This window comes from Cibotium barometz, chromosome 66 (assembly GCF_041138505.1).
Source record: "Cibotium barometz isolate CiBa-2024 chromosome 66, ASM4113850v1, whole genome shotgun sequence".
Taxonomy (NCBI): Eukaryota; Viridiplantae; Streptophyta; class Polypodiopsida; order Cyatheales; family Cibotiaceae; genus Cibotium; species Cibotium barometz.
In genome coordinates, this window is record NC_141111.1 from 6,341,028 (window position 1) to 6,352,553 (window position 11,526).

Here is an 11,526-nt window from a genome sequence, read left to right on the forward strand (position 1 = left end):
GTTTTGCTTCTCAAAAGTTTTCAACTATCTTTTTTTTTTTGCTCGAAACATGGCTCCAAGGGTTCTAATGGATGTTTTTTTAAAACTATAAATCATTTTCTATGTGTATATGACATATATAACTTAAATTAAGCATCCAACAACTCTCTAGAATTTTATGCAACGAAAATAGTAGCGCAATCTCGCTGCTATTTTCACTGCATAAGAGCGAAATCACAGTATAGCAGTGAAATTTTGCTACTATAAGTGCTGCTTAGCAATGAGAAAGTGCTGCTATATATGAGTGTTGTTGAACATCGTAAATTCACTACTATAGGTGCTACTCAACAACAAAATTTTTGCTGCTACTAAGGCACTGTGCTGGGCAGAGCTATTTTGCTATAGGGCAATGAGCGGAATCCTCGACATCCCGATAAAATAAATGCTGCTAGAAAATGCTGCTATGCCCTTGATGTGTTGTACTGATACACACACACACACACACATATACACGTACACATATATACACACATATATATACACATAGACATATATATACACACACATATATACATACATACACACACACACACACACACACACACATATTGTTTCCAAAAAAAAATTATGAAGGGCTAAAATTTGACGACTACAGTGTGGGTTTCCAAGCCATTTTAACCTTGAAAAGAAAGCCACAATAAATTTCGGGTTTGACCCTTTATCCAATTTTACACCATTGTACCAAGCAAGTGGTGGGGAGACTGGATCTTAGGGAGATGGGTAGCTAGTGATGGAGCTGTTGATTTAATCTTCAACATAATCACGTTGTGCTGTCTATGGAAGATATGAAAAAGCAGACACTATATAGTCTTTCAAAAAAAGAAACCAATCTAGGGTTGGATGTGACAGAGTTTGATCTGCACAAATGTATATACATGTGTTGGTCTGTATACTATGCGAATAAGCTGAATAACGATGAGATAGTACAGATAATTCAAACATTGCAAGTTGGCATAGCTTGACCCCTATATCTCCTTGGGTGACTTTCATGCATATACTAGGTAAAACCTAACAGGCTCTCCTTATGTTTTAGGGATTTGCTCAACATGGAGATGTAGAATTTGAAGAGTTTTTTGGAGTTGGGTCTAAATGTAAAGATGTAAAGCTGTTTTTGGAAATAAATATATATATAACTATTATTTAAAAAAAAACTACCTCATTATTGGGTTGGGCAAGGAACTATATTGTAGGCCTTCCGTCACATTGAAGTCGAAGTCAAGGCAGGGTTACAAATTTTAGCCTTAATTTAACGTGCTACTAGAGTGGAGTCAACTCGAACCCGCTACCCCAGTTTGGTAGGCAAAGGCATGCGTAGTATAGCCGAGGAGGTGCCTATTTAATTTTAGTTGTTCAATTTTTTAAGTGGGAAAATATTAATATTCAAACAAAACTTATTGAAGAAATTAAGTACTGGCTCATGGTGCTCTAATTTGATTGTTGTTTATAACATGAATAACAAAAGTAATTGCCATCTCAAAAGCATGGTTTTATTGATTTCCATGCAACAATCACCATTACAATGCTCGTATAATGCTTGCATAGATCAGGGAGCAAGTGATCTTATTCTTCCATAGGATTATCCATGAATATAATACTAATTGGCCCGGCACACTAAAATATTGAGTTCACAAAACAGTTATTGGAAATGGCAAGTTGATTCTGGGTGCAGGGCTGAAGATACACCATTTCTGAATATATAAAAACGTGCTCTGTCTTTGTTTGCCTCAGCTCTGCAGTCCATCGGTTTATGTTTGAGTGAGCCATATCTCACCGTTGATAAAACCAGTGTGAAGGAAAGGCTGAGCTTGTTTGGCGGTCAACACCCTTGACCAAGAAACCCGCCCAATTCTGTTAGCTCCAGGTCCAAAGCACTTGTACTCGGCATAGAACACCGTCCTGCTCACACCACGTTAATTTTATTAGATGAACATTTTATCATATTTGCAAGTTATAATAATGAAGTGGAGTACACTAGTATGAATTAATCACTCAGGTTCCCAATACTCTTCACACCTTTGTAAGCCGGTTGGTGATGCAAGAAATGTTATGTGTCTGGATGAATATAGCTAATGGGGGTCTTTACACATGATCAGTACTCTGCCTCTTACTTTTCACGCTGCCAAAGAATTAAATACTCCAAGGACTCTCTCAACCGTGTCCATGAGCCACGTTGTTTTATAACAGTACGCCCCTAACACATTTACACTTTACCTAACTGGGAAACAAAAGAAAAAAAAAGAGGTGTGTGCGCGCCTACCTTGATCAACCAGTTTTATATATCTGCCCTTGTTGGGATGGTTGATGCAACCAGTTTCACTTGTGAATAATTATAACAATAACACATGGGTTCTTCCAGGGAGGTAGCACAGTTAATTGCTTGCTTGCATGCATGCATGCTGGGGTGGGTGATCTCAGAACTAGTTTGGTACTTACTTTTGTCTGCTGGAGTCACCCCAATCGAACCATCCTTGGGGAAGGATGATGTCATCGAAGTAGGTCATGGAGAAGACGACACGCGATGCGGGGCCCCACGCGCGACCCAGGTAGATGGAGCCAGACCCCGTCACCACGCACTTCACGAAAGAGAAGCCCGTGTCTTCCGACATGCTCATCCGCTTCTGCGCCGTTAGAGACCCAATTGGATTCGCAATCGAATGAAGCCGGCATTGCTGTTGTACGTACAATTCAAGCAATATTATTACAAAACTACTCCACGCCGCTTAATCAGATGAACGTCTGCATGATGAAGGTGCAGCTCCTTACCAGAAACCCAATTCTTAATACTGGATGATGATGCATTATTATTACGATTAGACGTTTCGATACACATAAAGTATTCAAATGATCGAATTAGTCTTGGTGAAGTTGACTTATCGTGCAGTATTAGTTGCCACATAGACGAAATAGTGATCGTAGTGCATCTATATCTATATATATTAAAACTATTAGCTACCACACGTTATCAGATGCAATAGTCCTAGTGCACCTATACATTAAAACTGTATCATGGCAATGCACAATTTTATTACGAAGCAGTGATGAACGTCAATTGAAACGACCCTTTAATATAGAACGTAATGCTACGTGTACTTATAACATTCTCATGATTTAAGGATTTGTGATCATTATAATCTGCAAGTATATTTATCATCCTGTGATCATCCATGAGTCGCTCTGGAGCCCATTGGTTGATTTGACATACATAATATTGCAGTGAGTGTTTGATAATAAGATGATGATACATACCAGGTAGAAAGAACGGCCATTCCCGAAGATGAAATCGATGGAGCCCTCAATATAGCAGCGGTAGAAGTAGTGGCGTCCTTTGTGGTCGTATAGGGTGTCCTGCGCACCGTAGATGTTGACGTTGAAGAAGGCCTCGAAGTCCCCGCTCACGCGCAGCGCCACCGCTTGCCTCCCTACAGCCCCACCGGGAGGAGGGGGCGCAGTGTTCTACAAAATATATCGTCTATAAGTTGAGCTTAATTATTGTTGAGAGGAACAAGACATTAATTATATATATGGCCCAATACAAAGAAATGTAGACGCTGACGATCATGATTAAGGTTTATCCACGACGCAGGCTGCCCGACTAGCTAGGGTTGTTACCCTGAAGGAGATGTCTTTGGCTGTGAAGTGATCCCCATTGATGGCAACGGATGCGGAGCCGAAGGTGCTTAACTGCTTGCCGTCGGGTCCCTTGGTGGATGCCGTGTCACCCCATTGGATCTCTGTGAGCCTCGGGCCAGCTCCTTGGAATGTGATCCAAGGTGCGTCCACCTTCACCTTCTCTCTGCACACAATTTCACACATTTCCATATTTATTTAGGCATTTTAATCGACCCCAAGGAGGTAGAACCTATTTGACCCTAACGAGCTTTTTACAAACTGGCGTCGCAATTAACTGTCGCACAATGATCGCAATCCTAGGATAAGCTAGGATATTAATGAAGAAAGGCAACTAATCTAGGAACGTGTGTGTGTGTGTAAAGGACTCACTCCCTATATTAGTCTAGAGACGAGACTATGTATTAAGATAATAAGATCCAAATAGATTTTTAAAGATTCTATAAACAATTTTGTATTCATTTCCATTGTCATCTAGTGATGGTAGATCCGGGTTAGATTGTCACTAAAATGAGGGAGACTTGCCTATTTTAGGCGTTTATTCACGAATAAGAAATGAGTTAATATTTTAAATCGACTCACTGGAATCCTTTTGACAATTGAATCTGATTTCTAATAGGGCAATAACTATTGATATTAATAATCTGGGGAAGGATTTATCACTATAATGTATGTATGGATGTATTATATAGAGCGTACACGTCACACATATACAAATGCATTGTATATAATTCACTCACTTGTAGATTCCTTCCTTGATGTAGATGATGACACGCTTTTTGTTGGTTTTGGGGATGCTATTCACAGCAGCTTGGACGGTTTTGAAGTTGCCGGATCCATCCTTGGCCACAACTATTTTGGCAGGGGTGCTCGCAGCAGCAGCACTGATCATAGTTACAATATCCTCTTCCTCTAAAGCATGGCGGCCATGCGCCTGCTTATGATGAGTTTTGTGTTTGGGGTGGGATTTCTTCTTCCCATTCATATTGTACTCTCCTGGCTGAACGTCATAAGGACTCGAGCTTTTGTACACGTTGTCCAGCCATGCGTCGTAGCTATGATCATCCACCTCTCCTTCGACTGCTGATACCACTCTTGTATCCAGAGGATTCAATTCTAACAACACCAGTACTATGCTTACTAGCTGGAGAAAGCTGGCTAAGGACCTCATCTTCGGAAAGAAACCTCAGTCTAGTTGGGTGACCACACTGTAATGGATACGTTCTCCGACTCCAGCAATACAATTACTATATCTCTCACACACACCCCAATGGAATTTCTTAAAACTCCACTATAGCATGATTAGCCGCTAAGGCTAACCCACACCCTTTAATTGCAGCTTGAAGCTCCTCCTCCTCTTGCTGCTAGCAGGCTTCGGTACGAAGGCCTCTCTCCTTGAGAGAGATCCCACATATATATATATATACATATGCAAGCTATAGCTATTATCATGGGATGTGCTTATTCGCATGCACTAATAATGTACCTGACACTCACAAAAGTCCACGCTTGGGGGGGAGACACACGGTCTGATCTCTTCCTAAGCGAGAGCTACATACATACATCAGCTAAGGAAGGACACACACACACCACTATAATATTACAGCTAGCATGAGTGTTATAATAGCTGATCGTGAGTGGCTCAACACGAAACCCAAAGCTGCGGCACGAAGCTAGCAAAGAATATATTTATATTGGAGGAGTTATTGGGGGGGCAAATCAAAATCAATCGTAAAATGGAATGTTGTTATATATCAACTGTAGCAGTCATAGTGGGTATAAGAAATTAATCAATCACAGAGTCAGACGGATGAAGATATTCCAGTAGTCGGTGGAGGGGGAGGGTTGAATAATCTACAGGCGAAGTAACATGAGCGGGGGTTAACTTTTTCCCCCGAGAGCTCGAGCCAGCTGGCCATATATAGAGCGCGCTGCTGGTGCGGGGTTGCCTGCTGCACGTAGGACGTGCGGGTGACGTGGTCGTCGCCTCTTTTGATTCTTGAGCAGTAATGTAGCGTAATTTGCATACACGTCGTCGTAGTACTGGTTTCATATCTCATTAGATAATCCTAATCAAGGAGACCGTTCAAAGTCGTCAACGTTACACATCAGGTGGTATACAATAGAATTGGGCCATATCCTTTTTCGTCCAAGCTGGCTATCGAGCGTCCTTACTAAATACAAGAGTTTCACAATTTTAATCGTAGGATCACGAAGGTAAAACTTATTATTATGTTTTGATTAACGTAGGAGCACGTGGTGGTGGTCACGTGTGGTGGTTTGATTAAAATTATGTAAGGAATTCAACAAGGAGAGCCTTTTATTTTTCATAGAATTACAACAATGTACAAACAATAAGGATATTTAAGGAATTTCAAAAACAGCTACAGCTACAGCTACAGAAAGGGATACTTTTATTGGCATTAAATCCACCTGTGGAGGCACCAACATCTAGGAGTGCAAATATAGCTACATCACATACAATAAAGAGGCTCTCAATAGAGCTTCACTGGTTAAGATAACAGCTTCAATGGTCAAGAGAAGAGGTAAAAAACATGATCAACTAAGTATAAGGAAAAATACATCTCAAAATTTGATAGCATAACATAGACCTAGTCATAAACACTCTTTGCATCAAAATTACTCTCATGAGATGACCAGCTTACTCCAAGGCACCAACACGGGCGAGAGGTGAATTTGGAACTTGATCAAGATGAAGCTTGATTGTAAACTAGATGAGAGTAATAAAAGGCATCTTTTCCCATTGCCACTATTGAAACTTAATCGTTCTCCCATGCCGTTGTCTTCAAATGCCACCTGACCTTCTGGTAAAAATAGCTTGCCAATCATACTATGGGCATCAAAAGAAAATCCAAGCCATCCATTGTAGCATACACTTTAGCCTAGTGAATCTCTTTAAATAGTGGTCCACCCCCTTATTACCCTCATCTGCAATGACTACAAAGACATCACCCTGCTATAACAAATATGTCTGCATGTCATAGTTTGCCATAAAAATAGGACCAACATGCTTTGAGGACTGCATTATGTATGAAGACCACTCAAATGCGTCAAGACCTACTTATGTCAAGGATCTACCCATCTTGACATCCATACATGCTCCAAAAGCATGTGCAAAATGCCATGTGAAGACTATGGGGTCACTTCTACATGTGCTCCTAATGGAATGCAATCCAAGGGTGCTTGTACAATCTCATAATTTGGGTCTCTATGGTCAACAATGGTTACCATACATCCACACACCAAAAGTCTCATGGCAAACCTAGCATCAAATTTGGGGTATAAAGATGATGAACTACCACCCAAATAATACTGAGAGTGGAGCAATCCACCACCCAATCCCTCAACCACTCTGCATCATGCCACCAGCTGGTAATCGAAGAGCATGTTTCATACAAAAGCCCACACCATCATGTCCTTCCCATTCCTAGTCTCGAAGAAGCCCTAAATGATCTAGATACTAGACTGTAAGTGGCACCTATAGAGCCAATAAGACTGATGTGCATTAGCATGTGAACTCAGAACAAACCCATCATTGTTGCCATGTGACCCCATACTTGCTCAAAAAATCATCATGGAGATAGAAGAAATGCTACACACAATGTGCATCATGTGAGCAATCACTAATGTAGAAGTGGTACTCCTCCCTACTAATGTAGAAGTGGTACTCCTCCCTACTAATGATAGGGCCCCATGGGTGCTTTTTCCACTCCATTCACATGTAAATCCACATGCCAGGGGTAACTAATATACAGCATGTAACTCCACATGTACGTAAGCAATATGCCAGGGGTAACTAATATACAGCATGTAACTCCACATGTACGTAAGCAATATGCACCATGATTGCAAACTGGGTTTTTTTTAAGGGTCGAATAAATGAAATGAGTCTGTAAGTATAAATTCATATATAGTCTATTAGAGAAGTACTACTCTAATTGAATCTCATGGTAAGGTGTGAATGCGTAGTTCTCTATAAATTAGCTTACATTTATCTAATAAATGAAATGACTCTATAATGTATAAATTCATGTATACTCTATTTGAGAAATGCGTAGTTCTCTATAAATTAGCTTACATTTATCTAATAAATGAAATGACTCTATAATGTATAAATTCATGTATACTCTATTTGAGAAGTAGTACTCTAACCGAATCTCATGGTAAGGCATGAGTGTATAAATTCATTCATACTTTATTAAAGAAGTAGTACTCTGGCTGAATCTCATGGGTAAGGCATGAATGTGAAGTTCTCTAAAAGATTGACTATAGAGATGACCACACCAATAGGGAACTCCACCAAGAAACCATTAATCTTTGGTTAATATTTTGACCATATTCAGATAATTGAGCCTCTTGTTTAGCTTTTGGGCGGTTGTTCCCTAAATAACCATTTGATATAGTCCAAAGAATATTTGTGGGAGAAGATACAATTCACTTGCTCCTCCTTATTTATTGGAGAATTCTCCTCAGTACTAGTTTTAATAACTTCTAGTGCTCTCCCCAAGAAAACACACTCAATTAGGTGCTTATAGTACCAGATTCGACACTTAACTGCTGATAGCAAGATCTTGAGTGGTTTGATATACTATCTTCTAGAGTGAGATCAACACCAATCACTCTTCCATATTTTAAGCATGTTTTAAGCATGAGATTTGATCTAAATAGGCCAAAGTCCATGTCCACTCACCACATTATGTTAATGCTTTATTACCTCTTTGGTTTACACTCTAATGAGTTTTTCACATGGGCACAAAAAACTAGTGAGTTTTTCATGGTGTAAACTTAACCTTGCAAATTGTATTTTCTTTGTGTAAGAAGTACACACTATACCCCTATAATCCATCTATGGTCTCAAACTTGATTTTTTTTTTTTTGTGACGTGAAAAATTACCTGGTTTTTCATAGACATGAAAAAGACTTTCTCAACATGAAAAACTTAAAATTTTTAGGTTTTGATTTCGATGTTTAGAATGATTGATATTCTTTGATGTTTACACATTGATGTTATTTAATGTTTCATTAATGTTTTTGGTCTCTCCAATGTTTCCTTATTCATAAGATGGAGCTTCCATGGGTGTGAAATACCAATCCTTGAGTTTTTCATAGGTGTGTGTAATAAAGTAGGAACTTTAGTTAGGACATGGGCATGGGCTCAACTATAAAAGGAGCTCATGGATCTTCATTTCTATCTTTTGATTATTTGACATTTGAATCAATCTTTCACTACTACATGTTAGCCTAATACCGGCGCTTATACCGACGTCATTCAACGGGGTCTAAAAAAGCCCCGTCATCGGTATAAATGCCGGTATACGTGCCGGAACCACGATGTCAGTATAAGCGTCGGGGAAAAATACCGACACCTATACCGGTGTCTATACCGACGTCTCACCGGCGCTAATACCGACGGCTATTCTGGCATCTATACTGGCTACTATACCAGCACTTATACCGGGGTGTATACCTGCCGCTATACCGGCGTTCACCGGCATCTATACCGATGCCAGTACCGGCAGATATACCAGCAGATATACCAATGAATATACCGGTGTGCATACCGGGGAATATACCGACGCTGTACCAGAAATTTTTTTTGGCAGAATAGTGTTGCCTGGCTGTTGCCTGGCTGCCTGCAATGAACAGGATCAACAGCAGCAAACAGACAGCACCATTCTGTCTAAAATAGAGCACAAAAACAATCGTGCTCGTTTTTTTATTTTCCAGATCTATAAACAAGAAATTAAATTAAACATTAATACTCAAGAATGTTTTGATCATATACCATTAGTTTGAAGGTCATCTTACATCATGGTAATGCCTCCCAATTGACAGTCTCTCCTTCTTCTTCAAGCATCTCAAATAAGGCCACAAGGCCATGTTTGTGAGCGTACTTCTCCTCTCGCCTACTTGGTGGGCGATTCATGGCCAACTCCTACACAAATGATTAACAATTATAACTTTTAGAAATCAACATTTAGCCCACATACATACATTTACATAAATAAAATTGCTACAAATACTTACGAATTCATGGCGCATGGTTTCGTAACCACCACTCCCAAGATGAGAAGCCCCTATTGTTTGGAGTCTTGCCCTTGCCGCCTCTCTTTGTTGTTGAAACCTCTCTGGTGTCTCTGTGAGCTCCTGAGCAATGGCTGCCCACTCCCTATCATCTAGCCAAACAGGTTTCTCTTTCCCCTCTCTAAATGCATCCCTCGCCTCTGACCTACGATGCCCCATCAAAATGCGAGCTGTATACTGTATCCACTCATTAGAGACGATATTCATAGGGTCAGATGGCTGAAACTCTTGCTTTATCTTTGTATTTATATAATTTTTCTTCCCCTTATCTTGCTGATCCCATTTAGTCATGACAGAGTCGTGAAACTGTATAGTGCACAATTGTCGAATGCGTGTCTTCATTGCCTTCCCTGCACTATTCATTATTGGTGCCCCATCCCTAATTGTGTATATCTTGCTGTTGTCATGGTCATGTGCACCCCAGGGAGTGGAAGGTGACCCTATGGGTGTGCTATCAACAGATGAGAGCGAAGGACGACGCTCACGTGGTGGTGGTGTCACAAATAAGGCCACAAGGCCATGTTTGTGCTCCATGAAGAGCTCCTTAAACCAAAAGGGTTTACACCATCCATTGTTAGGCCAAGACGGAGGTTTTGAGGTTCTTCCTTAAAAGCCAGCCATTTCTCTTCAATGTGTCTCCATGCGGGTGAATCAGCAGGCACACGCATCACTTCATCTGTGGATCGAGTTGTGGCATGCCATGTCACCAAGCTTGCTATAGATTTGCACCTGAACATGCTTTTTATTCTTGGGATGATTGGAAAGTGCCTAAGAACCTTTACCGGGACAGCTTCCCCCTGAACATCTTCTCTATATTTGTTAGAGCCACAATGGGGACATTCTTGCAAATGCTCATATTCATGGCGGAAGAGGCAACAATCATTGCGACAAGCATGAATATTATTGTAATCCATGCCTATGGATTTCAATAACTTCTTGGCATCTGCATGAGATGGAGGCATCTCGTTGCCAGGGGGCAATATCTGGTCTTTCAAAAGCCTGCAAGTATGGCAATATCTGATCGTTACTATTGAGATTTTCTCAAATACAAGTTGATAATTTATCATTTCAACAGTAGGTGTAATCTCCAAAAAAAGTCCTTACTTGAATAGTTCAGTGACACTTGTATTAGACCATCCAAAAATTGACTGCAAATTTAGCATCGTAAGAGATGCACGCAATACAGATATGTTGGCACCATTGTATAATGGAAGGCGTGCAAGTTTACGCATGCCTCTTCCTCTGGTTCATAATTTGACCGTTGAGAATATCGTGGTTGATGATCTTCATGTTCATGCTCCTCGAAGAGAGCTTCTTGTTGCTCGATGAAGGCATCCAACATTTTTTCCATTGGACCTTCTTCCATTCCCTCGGGTGCTGTTAATTGAGCTCCATCTGTCACTCCCTCCTGCGATATCCTCATCCTTTGTTGGGGACGAGAATTCACAGGCGCAATGTTATCAAGATGCGACTGCACACTTGCTTGGTTGTACGATTGAAACCGTAAATTTTGCAAGCGCTCCATTGGAAATATGCCAGCGTCATGAACATGCTGGTTGCAAATCCTTCGTTTTCGAAAGATTTGGTACCCACATTCTACGTTTTGAAATTCCAAGCATATGTCTAAGGTCTTTGGTGGCATAGGTGCTCTCTTGCAGGGTATGCTTAGCTTGTTTTTTAGCCTCTGTTAAGGTTTTGTTTTTTCTTCTCTTTGCAAATCAAGAGAGTATTATAAACTCATTCAACCCTATAGAT

At 40.4% G+C, this 11,526-nt stretch overlaps 2 protein-coding genes across 2 annotated transcripts; both read right to left on the minus strand.

Moving 5' to 3' along the window:
• Nucleotides 1–1,784: 1,784 nt before the first annotated feature.
• LOC147602695 (putative pectinesterase 53) lies at nucleotides 1,785–4,958 on the minus strand. The gene is made up of 5 exons (XM_086797595.1): nucleotides 4,407–4,958; nucleotides 3,649–3,832; nucleotides 3,286–3,492; nucleotides 2,473–2,708; nucleotides 1,785–1,935 (listed from the first exon to the last, which is right to left on the minus strand). The coding sequence occupies exons 1-5, from the start codon at nucleotides 4,835–4,837 to the stop codon at nucleotides 1,785–1,787; spliced, it is 1,209 nt and encodes a 402-aa protein (XP_086653721.1). The 5' UTR covers nucleotides 4,838–4,958.
• Nucleotides 4,959–9,425: 4,467 nt separating this feature from the next.
• Nucleotides 9,426–10,252, minus strand: LOC147602696 (uncharacterized). Its single transcript, XM_086797489.1, has 2 exons — nucleotides 9,715–10,252; nucleotides 9,426–9,622 (listed from the first exon to the last, which is right to left on the minus strand). The coding sequence occupies exons 1-2, from the start codon at nucleotides 10,132–10,134 to the stop codon at nucleotides 9,497–9,499; spliced, it is 546 nt and encodes a 181-aa protein (XP_086653615.1). The 5' UTR covers nucleotides 10,135–10,252; the 3' UTR covers nucleotides 9,426–9,496.
• Between the last annotated feature and the right edge of the window lie 1,274 nt (nucleotides 10,253–11,526).

Coding starts and splice junctions, on each gene's coding strand:
- LOC147602695 (XM_086797595.1), bottom strand. CDS start 4,837: ATGAGGTCCTTAGCCAGCTTTCTCCAGCTAGTAAGCATAGTACTGGTG. Junction 3,833..4,406: donor ATCAAGGAAGGAATCTACAA/GTGAGTGAATTA, acceptor AATTGTGTGCAG/AGAGAAGGTGAAGGTGGACG. Junction 2,709..3,285: donor ATGGCCGTTCTTTCTACCTG/GTATGTATCATC, acceptor TACGTACAACAG/CAATGCCGGCTTCATTCGAT.
- LOC147602696 (XM_086797489.1), bottom strand. CDS start 10,134: ATGAATAGTGCAGGGAAGGCAATGAAGACACGCATTCGACAATTGTGC. Junction 9,623..9,714: donor AAACCATGCGCCATGAATTC/GTAAGTATTTGT, acceptor TCATTTGTGTAG/GAGTTGGCCATGAATCGCCC.